The sequence below is a fragment of the Sphaeroforma arctica genome (genome assembly GCF_001186125.1).
Source record: "Sphaeroforma arctica JP610 unplaced genomic scaffold supercont1.112, whole genome shotgun sequence".
NCBI classification, from domain to species: Eukaryota; class Ichthyosporea; order Ichthyophonida; genus Sphaeroforma; species Sphaeroforma arctica.
The window spans coordinates 67541-88733 of record NW_014040446.1 but is presented as its reverse complement, the minus strand read 5'-3'; the positions used below and the strand labels follow the sequence as shown (position 1 = coordinate 88733).

Here is a 21193-nt window from a genome sequence, read left to right as displayed (position 1 = left end):
TATATATATATATATATATATATATATATATTATTATTAGTAGTATATATATATATATATATATATATATATATATATATATATAAGCTTTGACAATTTTGAAGAATGTGCGCATTCCTCATTGCGGACGACTGCAAGAAAAAATGTCTTGACCAAGATATTCAGCCTGTGAAACGACACATAAACGTATTCAAACTGGACAGATATTTAAATATACGTTCCTATACGTATTGTTTAAACATATACTATTATAACTGTGCATTTTTATCGATATCGCATACCCAAGCTTCCAAGTTCCTTTTCTAGTTGGGTCTCTGGTACCGAGTTATCGTTGCCTTCCGAAATGTTGTCTAGAGGACCGCCACTATTGACCGAAGCACTGTGCCCTGAGTGTGATTCGAGATAGGAGGTGACCTGATTCACCACTGTGTGGGCAAGAAAGAGTACGGCTTAGGTTTGCACGCGTTCATAAAACTAATATGTGAAAGGTAGAACGTGAAGGGTATGTGTATCTCGACTTTTTTCGTGCGCCCGTTCATGCATTTGTGTTTGTGGGGAGGATTAGATGCAGGATATGACCGTTGATGGCGACATACATACTTCTATAATTTACATTGTGGATCGACTATTCAACTTACAGCATGCATTATACAATACGACTTGAGCGATAGCACCCTGTAACAATACCGGGATGTCACAAAAATGCAGACTGGGTTGTAGTCAAAATAACACGAAGAAGTTCGCGTGATTGTGTAAACAGGCCAATACTCGGGTGATTACTACTTGTGCTAAAATGCCAAGCACAAGTCAAACTTCGTTAAACATGAAGGTGCTCATCCTGTGGATTTGTATGTAAATCAAAGAACCGACTATTAAGCTGTGCTATATGACAACTTCAGATATCTCTCGATGTCAAAGGTGCCAAACTAACTCACTATTGAGCTGTCGTACCTACTTGTACCATTGATTTCGTTTAACCCCCTGGGCCTGGGACCATTGCCCTTATTTGGTTCCCTACATTATCGAGGTGTTTCACCTCCTTGTGCCATAAGTCATATTCGCCTATCTTTTTTCGGGGGCTGTTGTCCCATGGATCATATTTGCCGAACTATTTTTGGGAGCTGTTTTACCTATTTGTACCATGTATACTATTCACCTATAGTATGGAGCTCTTATACTCAGCACCATGGATTCTACCTACCTGCCTATGTTCAGGAGCTGTTCTACCTACTTATACCATGAGTTCTATCTACTAGCCTTTGTTATAGCTGCTTCACATACCTATACTGTTGAGCTGTCTCTCGTTGTTAAGTTGTTTCTCGTGGGATCTTGTGCGTACTACCGAATTGGAGGGCTGGGAGCTTCCACGCCGACCACGGGAGGGTGACGAGGGGAGGTCGATTTTATTGAGCACTATAGACCCTTGCCTTTTCTTGAGTTCCTTTTGAGCGGTCTGGGTCTGTTTGGAGTGTGAAAGTCAATACAACTATAGGAAGACAAGCGACGAAGACATCTCATTCAGTACAATGGAGCCTATGCCTATCTTGAGAAAGTTCTTTGGGGACTGAGTCCAGTTCAGGTGTACTATTGAAATCGGTGAGCGACAATATCGGCACAAATAACAAATTGATCAATTGGTCGAGTGAAAGTCGGATTAGCGACGGCGTATTCTTCTGTTCAGAAATAGGAAACAGACTCATATTTAGAATACGTTGCAAACTTTCGATGTATGTAGTCAGTATTGCATGTCACAAAATAGAGTTGTAACAGCAAACAGGACATTAGCAGATTTACAGAACGACGATAACTGTTATATATGTCTCAGATATGATCAGTGAAACAAGAACACCGTACAATCTTACACTATCTGTTTTAACCAGTCCCTACAGCCACTCACAGGCAGTAAGCACCTAGTTCACAACTGCTCTACTTACCTTAGCCTCAGAGAAACTGAAAGAACTTCCCAATTAATCACGATACTCAGAAAAATATTGTACTTATATAAAATACTTACCCTAGACTTGGAGTAGCTAGAAGGCCCGGGTGCCTCCACAGTACAGTCGTGGGCATCGAAGCCGTTAAACATGTAGCCATTATCGCCCGATGATGTTACCAACCGTACAGAGCAATTGTTACCATTCCATTCGTTCTCGTACCTGTAGGTAGTTGTGCAGTTGAGTGTAGGAATGAGTAGGTGAAGTCCTCTACTGAAACGTCGCTCATATCACAATGTGAACACTGTAGACCAACCCGCGTATAACTACATGCATTACTTCTCAATGGTCACTCACCAATAACAATGTAAATACGTCCGAGCTTTTAGAATAGACAGGCAATCGCACACTGGACCCTGTACACTTTTTTATACGAAGAAAAAGAATCTTTGGGTGGTGAAGTGTATACTATATGAAATACGCAATGTACACACGTACTGGCATTGCCGCAAAGAATATGAGGCAGCCTGCGCATATACAAATGATACTCCATCTTGAATGAGGTACCTACCAATCAAGCGATCGATGGCACCACATCTTCATGAAGACTCGCAAGGTGATGCCATGCGACACAACGATAATCGTATCAATCGGCGGTTTCTACAGGGTGCGAAAAAAGGTAATATCAGATAGCCATACGGGTATGAAAATGATAGATACCCCCAAACATATTTGACGTCTCAAACCGAATGTCTTAGGTATCGTATACTTCAATCGTGCTTCAAATCAAACAGCCAGCTAGAAACTTCGCTCACATTATTCGTGCGCCAAAAAGAACACCTAGATGCACCGAAACTCACCGATACCTCCTGACCTACTGTTCCTGAGACTACCGTTACCTATGAAACAGAGCAAATACTATAGATATACGACAATGATTCTTTATATATGTCTAAAACATACTTCAAGAACATTCGCATATATTGTTTGCCAAGTTGTCACGATTTTCCACATCGATTCTCGTGATGTTTGAAACGAAAGTAAACATTCAGAATCGATACACTTTCATAAAGTACTACGTTTCTAACCGATAAGTCCCCTGGAAGTGTCCCAAAACACTCTCGGTCACTGATACGATGACTCCCATTGTGTTTGAAGTACAGTACTCACTTGGCATTGGCATACACTTTGTATTCATCTGACCAACAGCCTCTGAGAATCAAAACACTTACATTGTTTGCCCTGTTATCACGATCTCTGACGATGGTGCCGTTGAACATGGCCACGCGTTGGCACACATCGAAAGGCGACTCTCCTAGAGGAAATCGGGCCCAAAACCGCCCGGAATGCATCGCACGCAGATTGTAGTGGGTGAGCTGTTCAAGCCAATGCGGTGATATGTTATTGCATTAGATATTTAGGAATTCGGAACTTTGCCCTATAGGTTTCAATATGTCTTCAAAATTGGCTTGTTTTAATCAATTTTACTACTTCCTAAAAATCGCGTGTGTACGCCGATTGTAGCTGTTCAAGCCAATGGAGAAAGGACAAAGTATTTCGGTTCAGGGTTTTGTGCTTTACATAGTTTCGCGATTTGGTAACTCCTAATGCATCGCACGAGGATTGTAGTGAGTCAGCTGTCCAGGCCAATGGGTGTGCATGTAAGGCTTAAGGGTTCAGGGCAAACAGTCACAAAGATTTGGATTCTTAGTTTTCGGGTTTTCGGGTCAAAGGATCAGAGTATATCCCAAAAAAGTCAGTCTTTGTGTATCACAAGCATATTGAAGTGCAATAGCTACAAGCATAGCAAGCAGATGGAAAAGGATTCGGGCTTGGATTTCGGTATTTAAGTTTGCAAATTTTACATCTCAGTAGACCCTAAAAATGGGCTCGAGTGCGTTGCAAAAAAGTTGTAGTGCGTCAAGTGATCAACGCAATAGAGAGTATACTCAGATTCAACTTGAAGCCTGTTACGTACTGGGCGTGATAACACTGCACAGGGTCCCATGTACACTAACCACTACACGCTACACACACACGGCTGCTCACCTCCTTTTGCATCCCCAGATCTTGCGCAAACGTCCGTCCCCTCCCCTCGAACAGCCCGTAATCAATCTCAGCGATCATAGGGTTCTCGCGTGCATCTGTGATCCACTGACCGCAACTGTCTCGGATAGCTTCTGCAGTCTGAACGGCTCGTAAGTAAGGGCTGTGCCACATGCGGATGTGTCCAGCATTCGTGGGATCTTTATACACTATAGGATGCAGTACACGCGTATGTAGATAGTTAGGGACAGTCCGATAAGCCAAATCCCGAATAAGACAGAATACGCTATACGCTCTTCACTACGGCAACGAACCAGTAGGGAGGTAGGGGTTGGGGATTGCAAGTACGTTTTCTGGTGTTGGCGAGAGGTACTAGTCGCGCTGCATAGGCCCATATCAACCACAACACAACCACGAAACAAACTCTTCACAGTACTTGGCAACCAGTACGTGCGTGTATATCGTCTAACGTGGTGCATGTACAGCGATCAGTTATTTTATAAAGCAATAGAAGAAGCGTGCTCAAATACGAGCTTGTCTGCAGGGCTGCTACTCCTGCGGAGCCTAAGCTGGGACTTTGATGGTAATGTACACTACACGCGATACGACACCGACGTAAGACCTGAGGCATGCCGTATGAAACACGCACCCTATGGCAAATACTGTACTTGTTTCGAACAACGAAGGAATATCATATAAAAGTGTGCAAAATAACTCTCTCAAAGAGCCTCAGTACTGGGTTCTGACTGACTATACACCCCACACAGGGAACAACCAGGTCTTGGTTAACGCACTGATACGTCCAAAAGGCAACCCAGAAAGCGTACACCAACCTTCGTAAAAGTACTTGGATATCGCCTCGCCGGCTTTCCTGGCCATTGTTTTACCCTCAGGTGCCAGGGGTATGCGGTGGTCCGGCGTATACTCGTACACCGAGGGGTCCAGATTCGCAGTAGAGACACCGTGCCTCACCAGCAGAATCCTGAATGGTTTCCTTCTTGATCGGCCTGGGCGATCCTGTATGTGTGTGACGTATCTATGTGAGTGAACTAGTATGTGACCTGTATTATGTGTTGTATCTGCTACGGTTGTTACAAATATGGCTGTTATTGACTTGAATGTGCATATACAACAACACATACTTGGTACATTGTATCATATACACCAGTGAGAGACATTGATAAATAGATTCGACGCGTATATGGGCGAACTTGCTTCAGTGGCCGTATCTGACATACAAACTATAACGACCAACTCTATATAAATATTTAAATATATATATAAATGTACGAGCTCTGTCCACTACTGGAATTCGCATGGAAAATAATACGGATGGATATCATTCACTAGCCCAGCAGATTGTTGTGTTTAACTATCGCGCAACTGAAATCTGGCGGTATTTGGCGTGCTATCACTAGTTGAGGTTTTCGTGTCAGTGCACTTGTGTATGACGTGTTGCATCTGTTTATAGTTGTATCTATTTATAGTTGTATCTATTTATAATTGCATCTATTTATAGTTGCATCTATTTATAGTTGCATCTATTTATAGATTGAGCACATGCCAGAGCACGAGCACAGACAACCCGGCCCATTAATGAAAACCTAGTCTGTAGGCAGTGGCTGCCGAATAAGCAGCATGTTCTTGGAGCAGAGTGCAGCCGTCATAGGGTTTTAAATGTATGGAGCACAGACCACAGCTGTGATGCAAAGAATGATAACAACCCTTTCAGCGTGGCTTGAGCCTACTATACGTCGACCCCTGCAAATAATCACTTTGGCAACAAACAACGGGTGTATATATATATACAACAACAACAAACCAACTATAAAGAATGTGGCGTGTACGGGCAATTAACTTGCCTGTGCGTTAGGGTGGACGCTACTCGGGCCCGCAAGAGGTATATCGGCAGTGGTAGTATCCGTATCTTTATGGGTTGCTTCGTGCCCGGTGTGTATAACCGGCTGTGAGCTCAGAGGTGTGCGTAAGTTGCCCAGAGGTGTTCCATAGGTATCGCTGGCTCTACCGGCATTCCCGGCATTGTGTACAGGTGGTACGAGACCACCTCCGTTCGCACCTGTATGTGTATCGGCTGCGTTTGCATGGGTGTACGGTTGCGGCTGTGTCTGCGATTGTGGGGGTACCGGCAAACTCAACTCGTTCAGATTATTATCTACCTCGCACACCGACTCGGGTAGTTCATAGCCCTGTCCCTGCAGATCCAAAATCAGTTGTTCAACATTATACAGTTCACCCTTCGAAGCATCTACTCCCGTACTCATGTTCGGCGTTTCTGTATTATGAGTGTCTAAGAAAGTACTGTTCCCTGCTACATTTTCATGTATCGAGCTTCTAGTATATGCGTGCACCGGATCGTTTGAGACTGTAGAGTGATTCGATTTTACATTATTACCTATATTACCCAGGCTCTGGCGGCCGCTTAAACCACTCACACCACCCTGTATGCTTCCATTCGTCATACCAGTCATGTTTGATCCATTCAGTTGAGGTAGATTAGGCATGTAACTAGGATCCGCACTACCCCTAACGTCGGGCAAACGACCCGAAAACACATCAGAAGCTCCCGGTAGCTTGATGGGCATCCCATTCGAATTCGTATTTACATTTGCACCTGCATTTGCATTTGCATTTGCATTTGCATCTATATTTGTATTAGTACTTGTATTTGAATCCTGTCCTGGTAAACCAGTGCCCATATTCAGATATGTGTTTAAATTGACACCTGCACCATATACCCCATCATCTGACAGATTCGGAATGATACCTTCCGATGCAAAGGCACCACCTTTCCCTCCCTTTCGCATAACCATGACCTCGTCATCCTTCTCCAGCACATCCAGCACGCGATCTGAGGCAAAAAGTTCATACCCGTCTATGGTATACAAGCACCATTCACTATTGTCAACACTTTCCTGTGCATCTGCACTATCTCCTGTGTGGTCCCTGTGCTGTATGGGGGATTCTGGGTTCCCTGCCCTGCGTATGCACTCGTCAAGTAACCATTGGAAAGTGTGTGAGTGGTCGGTCACGGGCACTAGCAGCATCCGATGTGCCACAAGGGCTTTTATGCGCATCTTAACGCGGTATGTCTATGCGTATCTACCTTCCTATCGGTGGTTCAAGAAGGATCTTATCCTACCTATATCTAATTCGCTTCAGTAATTAGGCTTGAATGAACACGTAACTCAGCTCCCGCTACCACTACTCTCTGGTATATAATAAATCAAGTGTCCATACTATTCGAACCGAGTCGTATATTATATTAAGCGACTTCGCTATGTTTTGCTTTATCTGTTTATGTATGTGTTGTGGACATGCTGATCTGTATGTATTAGTGTGGAAATACTTGATTATGTGTTGGCATGTATGTACTAAATAATATCCTCTCGCTGTGGAAAGCGGATGTATGTACCAAAATATATCCTCTCTGTGGAAAGCTGCATCTGTGGCACTTTGAGAACTCAGAACTGTATGGACTGATGGTAAACACATACTAACGCAATGCCGTCTGGGGCCTGGGCTATGGGAACTGGGTCTGGGAAGAGTGAACTTTGTTGTGATTGTAAGTAGTGCCTAATATGGTGATCCGATCTTTAGGCGCCAAATAATTAAAGCTAAAAAAGCAACACTTTCGTGTGCTAACATTTCTCACAATATAATCAAATAGAGCCTCTCTCTGTTGTAGAGAGAGTGGGAGACGTATTAATGTAGCGTTTATATACATATATTTACCTAAAACATATATGTATGTGTAACTAACGAGCAGCCCCTATGTACGCGTGTACATAATGGTATATATTGCCATGTAGCGGATGTAGTATCGGCAGATACATACAGTCTCTAGTAGTACATTGACAGCTAAGTTAAAATCAAGTGCCGGTGCCGGGTACGAGAGTATCTCAGATTGAAGCGGAGGTTTAAGCGAGTACTCTACGTGCACATCACACTCAATTTCAGGTTCATGACGGTCTGCATGTCTGTTGGCATCGAATTCTTTCATTATCACTGTGTACTTTCTTGATGCCGTTTACCCGCACACTTTAGAGTAGCAGGCGAAACGGCAAGTTTTTGTTCCTGGGAGTATATAACAAGGCAATACTCCATTGCACGCAAAGGAGTGCGTGGGGCATAGTGCAACCAAATCAGAACTGGGACATCAGATCTTGCATGGTACAGTGGTAGACAGCTATAATGTGAGTAACCATGACTGATACAATAGACTCGCGTGTGGTGTCCACGGACACACTACCAAACTCTACGATAGCACAGCAGTCGTGCGTTACATTCACATGTGATACCAAAGTGTTCCCGGTGAGCGATGAGAGCGCCACTGTGTACTATGATGAGGGCATGCAGCAAGTGTTGGTGGTACGCTGGAAAGCCACCTATGCGATGGTATACATGATGTCGTTTACGCGCCAGTGGGAGGAGCTTGTTTTCCGGTATGTGTATTGTGTACTGCATTGTGCACAGCGCTGCTTGATAGTAGGCTGTATTGTACGTATATGTTCAGTTTCTGTGTATAGCTTGCATACTCGCTTATTTGTCAACTGCAGCCCGTGAATTCGATTTACCACGATGATGGAGGCGTGTGGTGATTCATGCCGCTATACATAAACTGTCTCAATCTACTCTCTACTACTTCAACATATTAAACTTGTTTGATGATCTATTCAAATTATGGAACGAGAGGGGAAAGGGGTGAAAGTTTGGCTGAGCTAAATGATGTACCACAAGGAGTGTAGTCGTTAGTGTTGATATTAGTATAGTCAGGCCGAGTGATGTATCAATATACTTTCTCCAGATCTGAGAGCTTGGCTTAAAGTAAACTGATCAGCAATTGCGAAAGTATACACAACCACTATTTCGTGTGCCATCTTGAATGACGGAGAAGTTTTGGCCACAATACTCAAAAATGAATGTGGGAAGGAAAGGAGAGCATGATCGAACGTACGAGTTAATACTGTAGACTGAAATGTCTATTCATAGACGAATATGTCAAGTTGAGTGCAATTAATTGAAATACAAAGTTGTCTACCTGTATGTTCACATTGATATTCGAAATGAAAGTCGCCACATATATATCATTATGTAAATTTAACTATATACATATCGTACACATTTATATGCAACATTTAGGTTATGGGCATGAAACTCTTTTGAGAGGTGCATTTGTTCAACCGTACCTGTCACATCACTTAAAATTACGGTAAAGATTGTGAACTTTGTTTTAAATTCGCACAAAAACGATACCAGAATCAACTCCGCTGATCACTCTATCCTACTTACCACAGACTACCGAATACACAAATCATTAATTCAATCAAGTTGTCCAAAGACCTGCGTGTAGCGGCTGTGCACCGTTCCATGTGTGTCGTTGACTTCTTCGATCCAGATGATGATACGGGGCCCATACACGCAATCGCCGGTAGGTACGCGAACTCAAAGATACTGCGTTTCTATTGGCTGCACACCAGAGACTTTGTGCTCATCACCGAGAATACGGTGGAGCTTCATCAGGTGTGTGGTCTCGTCTGTCATTGACTTTGATGGTGCAAATGTTGGTATGTATTGCGTCTTGAAGGCAAGTTGTAGTTACTTTGGCAGTCAATATAAGTATTGAAATAGCACCGCGGAGTTATATTTGAGCTTGATCTACGTTCGATTCTAACTCCTTATTGTAGCTTGGTGCGTGACATTCTTCGATGCCATTTTAATACTAGAGAGCGGGAGGCAAGTGCTCACATTTAATGCGGTAGCCGGAGCTCATGATTTCGAGTTTTATCGCGCTCCCAGTGTTGGTGCGATGTAACTGATACCTATCCGTATAATACACAACAGTTGTCAGCGGACGGCCGGAGCTCCAAAATGGTCAAGTACTATGGTCTCACACTGGATTGGTCGGTCTTCTCGGTATGTTAGGTACGGTCAATATCATCATTGGCCAGGCAAGCACATATGTATGTATCGGGTTGCCAGTTATCGGAAGTTGCCATACCGATTTTTTTTTCTACATTACTTATTGCGCGCAAAGGTATATGTGGTTTTAGGCGTATGAGAGATTACTGTGATATTCTGCAATCTAAAATGCCAATGACTTTGCTCTTAAGTGTCTACTGAAACAAAGTTGTTGTATATTTCTTCATAGTCACCGTTCTGTGTACTTTGTCTCGTAATTCCATCGCTGGTGGCCTTGTTCCGTTTATACATGTGCATAACCAGGACAGCTTAGCGCAACTATTACTGTCTTATCGCTTTTGGCTGATCGCAGCACTCGGCGCAGTTCTTGGTGGTGTGCAGTGCATCGCATCCCTCGCTGCACACGTACAGCTTTCAGACCGAAGGGAGTGTCACACGCCACTCTCGGGTGGACTGCCTGAACAGTTACCAGACCTCCGGTAGCATTCACGAGCACTTGAGGTATGTCAGGTGGCCTAAATTCGCAGCTCAAAAGTATCTACTAATGTAGATTCCGTTGCTCAAGTATTGTAAATCGCAGTAAATGCCAATAGTCTTTACAGGGCATCCAACGGCTGCGTGCAGTCACACCCCTGGGCAATATCGACTGAGAGGTATACTTTATCGTTTGTGTGTCTATACCAGCTATGTTCAATCATGAGTCCGAAAGTGAATATCAGTCGCATGTGCTAAGGAAAGGTTTTGGTTTTAGCAGCATTAGGGTCTACCAGCTATTAATACATCCCTGTGAGTGTCTTATTTCTAGTGTTTACCACCGACAAGTCCCGTGAGGAACAAGTACATAGCATCCTCCGTCCGGGAAGGTACAGATACAGAAAAATGCTAGACTCCGTAGACACGCAGTCTACCAACGTGAACGCCCTCTGTACACATTTGCAGCGAGAGGGATATAAGTATCTTCCAAGTATACGACCAGCTTTACGTCACACGAGTCCGCAACCAGGTGCAACGGGGAAATCAGCACGGCATGGAGGTAGACATGTTCCGCGTTACCAAGGAGGCCGCGCTCAAGGAGTACGTGCTCTACTGGAACCTGGCCCCTCAGGCGAATGTATGTTTACACTGGAATCTAACCGTCTGATTGATTGTTTTAAAATTGTGTTATACGTTGACCCGCGCTAGGCTATGACACTGCACTTTGATGAAAGTATTGAGCATGTGAACATTTGCTTCTCATCCATGTACGGTGTTCTTGGTGTGGGTATGTGTATGTGCGCTATTGGCGAGCGCATGTCACGGCGTATTGCTTCATTAGTATTTGTGACTGCGTACAGGGGCATTACAAATTTAACACCAAGTGACTATGTAAAAAATCAAATGCCACACAACGTGCTTTGTCAGCGCTCGTCTGGTTAACAGATTGTGAGTGTTTTCGCAGGAGTACGTATCCGTCTTATTGGGGATCGTCAGATCTTTGAATCAATGCTCCTCCGCTGCATGATGCGTATACTCACGCGTCTCATATTATATGACCCGGCTCCCACTTTTACAAGATGTACGAATTTCCACATCAACTTAAGCACTTCAACTTGTAAGTCAGGTATACGATGTTTGGCATCCTGTATTGATATTCATTTCGGACATTTGTCGTATTCTGATTACCACTTGAACCACTTCACCGTACACGTCAGATATCCGGTCCTCAGTATCCTGCATGGATGTGCAATTCAGACATATATCGTTTTCGTTTTATGTCCACTTGGCACATACAGCACGTCACTTCGCACCATGTTAGACAAAATCGAGTCCTCGTGCACAACTCAAGATCCCCACACGATAGTATATATTCTGCATCCATGTGATCCTCTGACAACTATATTCTGATACCTGTTGTTCCTTTGTCATGTGCAGACGACTAGAATCTTCGCACTCACTTCAGACGATAATCACATCATCGTGCACCACCAAGCCTCCAAAACATGTGCGGTGTTTGATATTCTGCATTCGGAAACGGATCTGAACACCAAAACCATAGCTGGTAGTGTTTTAAGCGGCAGCAAATCCTCTCTTACCATCTCGAGGAGTCCATCGGGTGAGTTTGGGGAAGTTTGCGCATCGTAGTAGGCAGAGTGCTTTAGATTAGGTACTTCACTTTTTATGAATGTCGATAGGTTTCGTTTTATTTTTATGCTGTAAGGTGTTATCCGGGTATGAGGTGGTAGTCTCTGCGTTGTCTACATACAAGCCCTTTATTATAGCACCGCGGCAGCCCTCTCCACTTTGATATACTGTGTCGCTCATGGCGTATTTGACTTTCGGTGGCTATCGCAGTAGGGATCTAGGTTTTTTTTGACAGCGATATGGTTCACCTGAATACCGCTTGCTACGTTCTACCGGCGTCGTGGTAGTCTTGTGCGCGTGCATATGCACATACGCGTATCTGTCCGATTGTTTAATAGTTCACTTTACCAACAAACACTTGATAGCTTACGATGTGCACTCTCTGCACCGATCTGATTGACCACTGGCCTCAACTGTTGTTTTCAGCCAACGACTTTCCCCTCTCCTTTTGTATTTGCACTAGCACCCTACCCCTTTTACATCAGACTACTTCACACTAAGGCATCTATGGCATTCCTCAACGTCTCACTCAACGTACTCTCAATTGACCCTACCCCCAGCACTACACAGCCGAGGGCCCTCAAACGTGGGCTCCACACCACGTATTCGCAGTACGAGCAGCTCGCGCAGCTTAGTCATAAACACAGTCAAGTTTGTGTATCCCCTGGTGAAGGGCCAGCCACCGCATGCAGCTATGGGACAGACACTCCCAGACAAAGTGTACTCGGGTGGGTGGGCACTATTCCAGCCCAACATAGGCTTAGACGCTCAGCAAGGGCGACTGTGGCGCATATCTGTGTGTGTGGAAGGAGTGTGTGCAAGCATTGCTGAGGTATGATTGTTTTAAATGATGGGTTTATTTTGTGGATCTGGTGCTTTGTCCTTTTCAGTGTTACACGTATTTAAGAAAGTCGGATTCGGATGGAACCCAAACATGTGGACTACGCCAAGACATAAACGTAATGACACATATTGACCTGGGTAAAACAGCACCAAACACATACATGTGGCAACATTTATTGGGATCATCACTCCCATTCTATATTATATTTCACTGCAACATGTGCTTAGGCCGCCGAGAGAGTAGACTACCTTCTGCGACGGAGCAACTCTAAATGCTTGCTCATCAATTGTGCCAGAGACTGTTTTGCCGCTGAAACAGTCGACCAGCAAATGGCCAATAACATCAAATCGCCATCATACCCAATACGCGGGCCAATTACCACACCTGCCACTTCGAACCATGAGAGAAAAAAGTCTCGCTCGCCATCTAGGCCCAGGCCGGCAGTACAGGTGAACGTGAATTCCTCAGCAACCACCACCATATCCCCAAACAAGCCTGTAACGATCGCGTCATCAACACGCCGTGAGCTTCTTATGGAACTGCTTGTGTCTTCACTAGCTAAATGGCAAACGCAGGAAGCTGCACATCAACGACAAGACCAACAACAGTTGAACCAAGTGTTCTCGAGACTCAACCTGGTCACGTACTCTAAACCGGCGCCAGGTACGTGCGCTAAAAACATATGTGTGCATATAGGAGAGTAATAACAGTTAAACGAGTATTGTTCGCGACTCAATTTGACTACATCAAGCAAGCCAGCACCAGGTGTGTACTGAAATAGGCCAGCCTGTAGCCTTCACGAGAGGATGATATGCCGATGCGTATACATATGCTTGGCAATAGGCTGGTCTATATTCAATGTGTGTATATGAGTTGTTCAGTAATTATAAACAAGCATATTGGGTACCTAGCACTGTTAAGCATATTTGGTACCTAGCACTATTTTAAGTACGTCTTGATGTGTATTCTGTTCCTTCATATGGCGGGGGGGAAGGCGTTTGATGTACTGTCATGTGTGATTGATAGTACTTGCATATTCTTCCTTTTTAGAAGGGCTCTCGCGAAGAACTCTCCACATCACCCCTATCCTTCAGCCATCTCATACATCGACTGCAATGTTGAACGCCCGTTCTCGATTTACTATATACACTAGCACCTCAGCGCAGCCTTAATTTTCAATGCATAGGTGGATACTCTGCGCTTCCCTGGCAATCGGTGACCAATGTATCGCGCAACAGGCGGTCCGCTATTCATGCCAGTAGTCCTGTTATATCGCCCAGGTAGGTAACACTCCAGTGCTATTATTGGCGTCGCTTTCTCCTTGGAGAGTTCTGTGTTCGTGTTGTATATACATACTCCGAAAGTCTTCATGTAATCAAACACGTTACCGAGATAAAAGCATCAAGAAGGTGTTTGCGTATTACTGCATTTGACACAAATGCTTTCTGTTCACAACTGACCTAGACCACTTCGTATCTGTTCGTATGTGGTAAGAGACCACGCACCACAGGTAGTTATCTCTTGTCTGGCTGACAGCCTATACCACTGATTGTAGCGAATTGTATAGGCAGCTACAAAGTTGTAACAACACATACATTATTTCTTTCAGCATGGAGCAGCCACTTAATCATCTCGTTTCCTGTGTGTCAAAAATTATTACAAACTAGCGGCACGAGTCCAACCCGGGTCGCCGCTGGCCGCAGCCCATCCCGCAGTCGACCGCGCACCACAAGCGACGAACTGAACATGATGCGGAACGACTCAGCCGCAGATGCTCAGACATCAGAGACAGCCACCACTACGGAGTGTATGTATACAGAGGACAGTCACGGTACAAATACGGCTGAAATGCTCCTCACACGCCTGCGATGTGCTATTAAAACGGAGAGCAGTAAGGTGGGGGCTTCAGCACGTGCTCGTGCTCGTGCGGATGAGCACACAGCAGAAGGTAACAACAACGCACTACCAGAGGGCATGTCACAGGAGAGACGTACGTGCGATGTGTGCTGCCAGCGACTGGGATTGGCTCGGGATACAGCTGGTGACAACACAGACGAACAATCGAAAGACGATGGTAATAAACACAACCAGTCATCTGCTAGTGGGTATGAGAGACCCTGTATCTGCACGAGCCAGGCACGTGCACAACGCCATATACCTGCGACGGCGCATGTTGGCGGGTGCGGTCTGGAGTGCGATAAATCATTGAGCTTGGAGCACAGCATAGCACAACAGGTGCGTGCTGAGCGACGCGTGATTCCGGTCATGCTACAAATGGATATGCTGGACTATATCTTCCGACCGCTCGTTTGCAAAATCACGGTACGTCCGCGTACTCTGCCGCTTCACCTGTGAGGCTTGTGTACTGTGCAACTTGTCTCGTAGCTGTACTGTCTGACCTGTGTGGGTGGTTTGAAGGCTACTAGTTTGATTACTGTATTCTACAACCAGTGTATATGTCGTACTGCTCGGCATTTGTAAGTATGTTGGTAAGGGTTGTATCCGCGTAGACTGCGCATGTCATTTGCCTGGCAAACCTCGACACTATGGCTATGATTGCAAACGGGTGCATTCTAAACCCGCTGTTCATAGTTTTGCACATGAGCATTTGCGTTTATACTATCTCTAACTAACTCGCAATCAACACCATATTGACAGTCAACTCTAAGTGTCTCATTTTTAAGTTGCTGGGTATTACATTCGATTAGAGGCATGATAGGAGGCACCTTCTACACTACTTCATTATACATGCATATTTGCATCACAATACGAATACGAATATCAGCTATGTACTGTTACATGAGCGATCACTCAATATATGATCTTATTTAATTTTATTTGCACATTTTGAAGCACATGATTTCTCATTTTCAAGCTCTGGCGGTAATATGCGCACTTAATAAGTACATTACTGCTGACACAACCCCTGCAGTACATTCAGGGATATACCCTAGCATGTGATTCAACTACCTCCATCCGATGTGATGGAGTGTATGTGCCTACATTTTCCTTTATGTTTATTATTGCTATTATCATGTGCAGACGAAGAATAGGAGACACAGCGGCAAACGCATGATTCACATGCTCTTCCAGTTCAGGCGAGCGCTCGTCGGCCATGGTATAGCACCACTCCCGGAACTCGATGCAGAGATTTCTAGCCTGCTTATACGCCTGTGTCAGGTATGCACGGAGGTTTTCTACTAGTGCTCGAGTATGTGTTTTGCACACCAAACTATATGTTTAGTTTTGGTATCAAGGCTTTGTTGATCATGAATGCTTTGTTGAGTGTTCTCGGTCGTTGAGTTCAACAACTTATGAATACGAACTGATTGCTGATAGATATGTGACAGAGTCACGTATTATAAGAAATGGGATCAAGCAATGCAATAGAGACAAAATGAGGCACAAGTGCAATCCGGTTTAAAATTATGTGGTACTTACATGCAAATATTTGCCTGCTACTTACATTGTGCAGGTGCAACGACTGACAACTGTATTACGGTCTAAAATAATTAGGTATGTGGTTCGAAATTCTGCCAGGTTTGAAGGTTACATTTGATCTTTGCCAGACTCGTTGAGAACGCTTCATCTAGTATGTACACTACAAAGTGCAATTACAATCCTAGAGCGATAAAATGAATACCATACTGATGAAACCCTGCTCTGCCAATCTCTCGTCCTCGCTGACATTTCCATCTCCGTCAACCCATCGCCCTCCGCTTCACATTGCAGACCGTCACGCTTGGTACTCTGGACGATTTTAACTACACCAATCAGCAAGCATTGGGTCCCTAGCAATGCCCAAACGTTGTGCCATGGCTGTACGACACTGAATGGGTCTGATTTAGACCTGCAAAGCAGTGCTTCGCCAGCCCGTGTCAATGAGCTGTACTGCAATCAAAATGTCGAGTATTGCACGTGCATACTGCACAGAGACCTTCACCAGCCATGCAATGAACGCTACAGTTTTGCGACTGCGGAGATGATGCTGTACCTGAAGGATGTAAGTGTCTTAATCTTTTTCTGGCTTGAATCGAGCATTTTCAAATGTGCTGTTTTGCCTCATGCTTAATTTTGGCCACTAACTGAAATTACATTGTATGCATACACCCTCTACATCTTCATATTAATCAGCTGTTGAAATATACCTGTGATTAAAACTTTGTTATAAATACATTCATAACTCCATGCACAAATCGAGGTCTTCTGTTCTGTTTATGGCCATGTTTTGCCGATTATAACATATAAGGATATTTTATCTCAGTAAATGTCAGAATCATCCCCTAGTCTATTGCATCTTGTCTCTATAGCTTAAATTTATATAGAGCCATAGAAAGGAATACGGGAATGCCTATTCGTAATTCTCAGATTATTATCAATGAACTGAATGCATTCCGTTTAAACTCTTTTGACGCAGTATCATTTCCTATTCAACCCACTTTTGCTTGTACTTCTCTTTCAGTCTCCGCAAGTCTTGCAACAACTCCTCATGAACCAGACCGGTCTTCGGGACAACTCCACTTTAATATTAAGGGTATGGAAATCAATTGTAGCGATGTACAACTGGTGGCTGTTATTTGTGCTATGTTGCCTACTAAGGCGCTGTACATGTGGAAGGTGGGTTTTTTTTTAAGATTTGCCTGTGCAAATTCCTCTGGAATGAAGATCGATGTCCATTACCCTGATTCTGGCAATCTCATGGTATTCACACATCGATACAGACGGCTAGCTGCGGTTCGAATCCGCTGATGCTCTATAATATCGTGGAGTATTATGAGCGGGTCCGCAATAGAATACGAGCGGACAATGAGAAGCTCCGTGAGGATGCAGATGGGTCTACAGTTCATTTAGATAACGATCCTGCTGGATGTTTACGTGACTTTGAGCAATATAGAGCACTCGCAAGAGAACGGTGTGCATGTTTAGGAGACCAATAAAATCATGTGTTACAAAGCCGACGCTAGTGAAGCTGCAAAACTATACATCTGCTCGAAAACAGGCCGACAACAATGTATCTTTGAATTCTCAATGCATATTCAGAGACTGATATTTGTTAGTCACAGTTGTCAGGGGAAGACCTCGAAAACAACCAGCTACTATTTAGTTTAATCAACCATTTCTGAGACTTTCCATCTGATTTTGTGAGCAGAGATTTTATAATAGGATACTGCATCCCAGCCTTCCGCGAGAGTAATATCATATATTGGTTCTGTAAATTATGTAAGTGATGTCTATGAGAAAAAGAAAGACTCAGCATTAAGACATCGCGGAAATATCCTCAGAATCGAAAAGTTCACTGAGGTATTCATCAAATTAATAACACTCTTTAAGACACCAATCAGCCCTCACAATTGGTTTATATATAGGCATGTCAGCGTAAATTTTAGATTACTAGAATCTTGTCAGATTGGATCTGGACACTAGAGCAAATAAAAAAAGCTGACCCCCTTGAGCCAGCTAACAATGTCAGCTATAAAAGCCGCTGACTCCTTGATCACCTCACTGATAGTGCTACAAACATAGCCCACAATATGCTGAGAATTGTTAAATGAACGATGATCGGTTTCGGGGCCTCCTGCCATTGCCACTGTTTAAACCGCGTCGTGTTTCAAACCACTTTTTACATCCTCGATTGGGAAAGATATCAATACAAGATCGTTCTCAGGATGGCTAGTTGAAGAATGTTTTAAATTCCTCTACGAAGGCAGAAACGCCTGATTCGAAGCTATTGTGTTCTAGTCAATTGATAGTTGGCTAATTGGTACGGTGATCTACCCCTGGTACCGGTTCTTGAAATTACAACTTATTCTTTGACCCTCAAAGATCCCGATTGGTTTGTCACATGCAAGCCGCAGCTCATCAAATAGTGGTACAACGTTGCCGAGTTCACCCCAATATATTTTCAAATACGACTGGAACCAACGTGTATGGCTCAAGCTCAAGTCAAGATACCTTCTCAAATTCATGTGGAGCAGCGTGCATAGTATCCTATTCTGATAGAGATTTCAATCATTGTCTGTTTTTGTCAGAGAATCGCACCGAAAATACACCGGACAGCTGTCAGGAGATGACCGACTTGTATTGTTTCAATATTGATTTTCGATTTTAAATCGATTTCGAGACACTAGGTTAATTATACACTTATTATGGAAATTTGGCCCGAGATGTCTGTACAAATCATCCGTCTAAAACTCAAACCAAACTATGCGTTGTGGTTTACTCTGTGAGATGTATTCAGCTCTAGATACCAAAATGAACTGGAATTGAAGCCTCTGTTGCTAAGCAGAAGCTCAAAGAAACAACAAACCCTTACATAGCGACATCACAGAAGTTAAGGATAATATTATCTATTTCTAATGTAAACTCAAAGGTTTGTAGCCTGATTAGCATTTTCCCTGACTTATGTGTCCAGCGAAATACATCGTTACTTATTCGTACAGGAATCGTGAAAGGTTATCCCAAGCTTTTTTTTCTTCAGTTTCAGAGGAATTTGCTTACATCCGACATCGTCTGCAAATGAATCTGATGTATGCCTACACTCCTTCTTGTACTATTAGAATAAAGACCTGCATGTGGGGGTAGTAATTTGAATGCATTATGTACGAGCTTGTATATATACAATTATGATCGTAACCTGGATATACCGCCCATAGAGATCTAGCTGAATTACTAATCTGGTTCAAAATATGGCAAATTTGAGGAGAGATGGCGCATAAGTGCTCAAATGATGGTCGAGGCACGCACAGTATACATCCGAAATTGTAAGCAACGCGATCAAAGCCTAAATCGGTTTCAAAATCGGTTTTAAAATACTTAGACAAATAGGTCACAAATAATGTGAACACTTCACTTGAGTCCTATCTTCCGAACCATTATAAGATTAGAAGATAAACACTTGATATAAGACACGTGCTCACGAATAGTAAACACTAAATGTCGCGAGACTGGTGCGATTCTGACTCGTATGGAAATCCACAGAACTCAAAAGGATTAATATTAGTCCATACTTTGGGCCGATTAGGAGTCGTGGCGAGTTTCTATGAATTGATAAACAGTTCCATTCTACTTTCCAGCAAATAAGATTGGTACAAACTCTATAAGTTCTAATTCTATTGTCAAATCTTCCTCATGCTGATCCTTAGACTACCCAATGGTCACATACACGAAGCGAGACACAGCCTACATTCTTAAGCATGATTTCGTTTATGGAGGAAAAAGTATTGGCAAATAAGGCCAAAGCAATAAACAAAGGGTCCATGTTGGTCAGCCTAAATACCAACGAAATGTGCAAATCCCTATTTCATTTTTAGATAGGTTTAAGTAAATGGATAGGCCACTTTGTAAAGCCACCTATAGAGATAGTCTCGGGCAGCTGAAACTCAAATCTAATAAAGAATAGATACTGACCGAAATGTGAATCAGTTATCTACAACCTAGTTTACCTTGAGAAGTTAAGTTATCTCTGCTTCTTAAATATGCTTGCCACTGTGGCATATATAACAGGTACCCGCTTGACACAAGCTCTCGTAACGACATTATTTTGAAATGTAAGAGTGTGTGGCTTTTTGTGTTGTTTCAACACTGCAATATTGGAAAACGGGGGATTTCTGCAGCAAGAGGTAGAATAAATTGAAGATGATTTTTAACGAGATCGATATCGACACTGAAGTAATAGTATCCGATTACAGATAAAACCAGAATTGCATATTAGTGCACAACACCCAGCTGCTTAATTTGATTCGGAACTATCATGTAATTTACAGCGTCGTGGGCTGCGAATACAATAGTAAAATCTAGACACAGGAAAGTAAATGTAGAGGCAATGTCAAACTTTATAGTCTAGTAGAAATCATAAGTTGAAGACAAGTACTTAACTATAGTTTGTGGATTTTTCTTAGTGTTTGAAATTTAAATAGATCAAACAAATATTAAAAATCCACTATCGGGCTTCTCACAACAAGAATTTGGATTTCACACCGGTTACTATAGCGTTCTAAAGTGTTGCTTTCAATTTGGATTCAACTCCTATGATGCCGTTAATAAGTGAAGTGTCCGAGGAAAGAAAACAATATTGGGCAGCAGGCAGGATGAATAAATCATGGAGTTTCATACGAGACCAATAAAATCTCGATTCCAAATGTAGGTAAGGTCTGGTTTGTAAATGGACAAAGAAGTGCACGATTTCCGTACTGCTGGAACTTGGGACTCTCACAACGCTACGAATCATGTATCAAGTTAAAACTTGGATTCAATCTACTAGCTGCGAGAATTGCTTCGACAGGTGTGGGTGTCGATGTAGCATACCATC

The 21193-nt window shown here is 43.3% G+C and overlaps 2 protein-coding genes across 2 annotated transcripts; one reads left to right on the top strand and one right to left on the bottom strand.

Moving 5' to 3' along the window:
* Positions 1–264: 264 nt before the first annotated feature.
* On the bottom strand, positions 265–7075 carry SARC_02482 (hypothetical protein; the record flags this gene model as incomplete). The annotated part of the gene is made up of 8 exons (XM_014303762.1): positions 265–425; positions 1282–1459; positions 2015–2156; positions 2506–2594; positions 3167–3310; positions 3984–4189; positions 4814–5059; positions 5839–7075. 8 exons carry the CDS (start codon positions 7073–7075, stop codon positions 265–267), a joined length of 2403 nt encoding a protein of 800 aa, XP_014159237.1.
* A 618-nt stretch (positions 7076–7693) lies between these two features.
* Positions 7694–17841, top strand: SARC_02481 (hypothetical protein). Its single transcript, XM_014303761.1, has 15 exons — positions 7694–8443; positions 9296–9521; positions 9843–9914; positions 10273–10421; positions 10860–11031; positions 11832–12012; positions 12602–12873; positions 13113–13548; positions 14072–14165; positions 14553–15207; positions 15928–16065; positions 16361–16401; positions 16618–16888; positions 17348–17419; positions 17607–17841. Exons 1-15 carry the CDS (start codon positions 8205–8207, stop codon positions 17820–17822), a joined length of 3234 nt encoding a protein of 1077 aa, XP_014159236.1. The 5' UTR covers positions 7694–8204; the 3' UTR covers positions 17823–17841.
* Positions 17842–21193: the final 3352 nt, after the last annotated feature.

Bases quoted from the DNA above. Each gene is read 5' to 3' on its own strand.
- SARC_02481 (XM_014303761.1), top strand. From the start codon at position 8,205: ATGACTGATACAATAGACTCGCGTGTGGTGTCCACGGACACACTACCA. The intron at 9,915-10,272 runs GTATGTTAGGTA...GGCTGATCGCAG, and splicing joins TGGATTGGTCGGTCTTCTCG to CACTCGGCGCAGTTCTTGGT. The intron at 13,549-14,071 runs GTACGTGCGCTA...TTCAATGCATAG, and splicing joins GTACTCTAAACCGGCGCCAG to GTGGATACTCTGCGCTTCCC.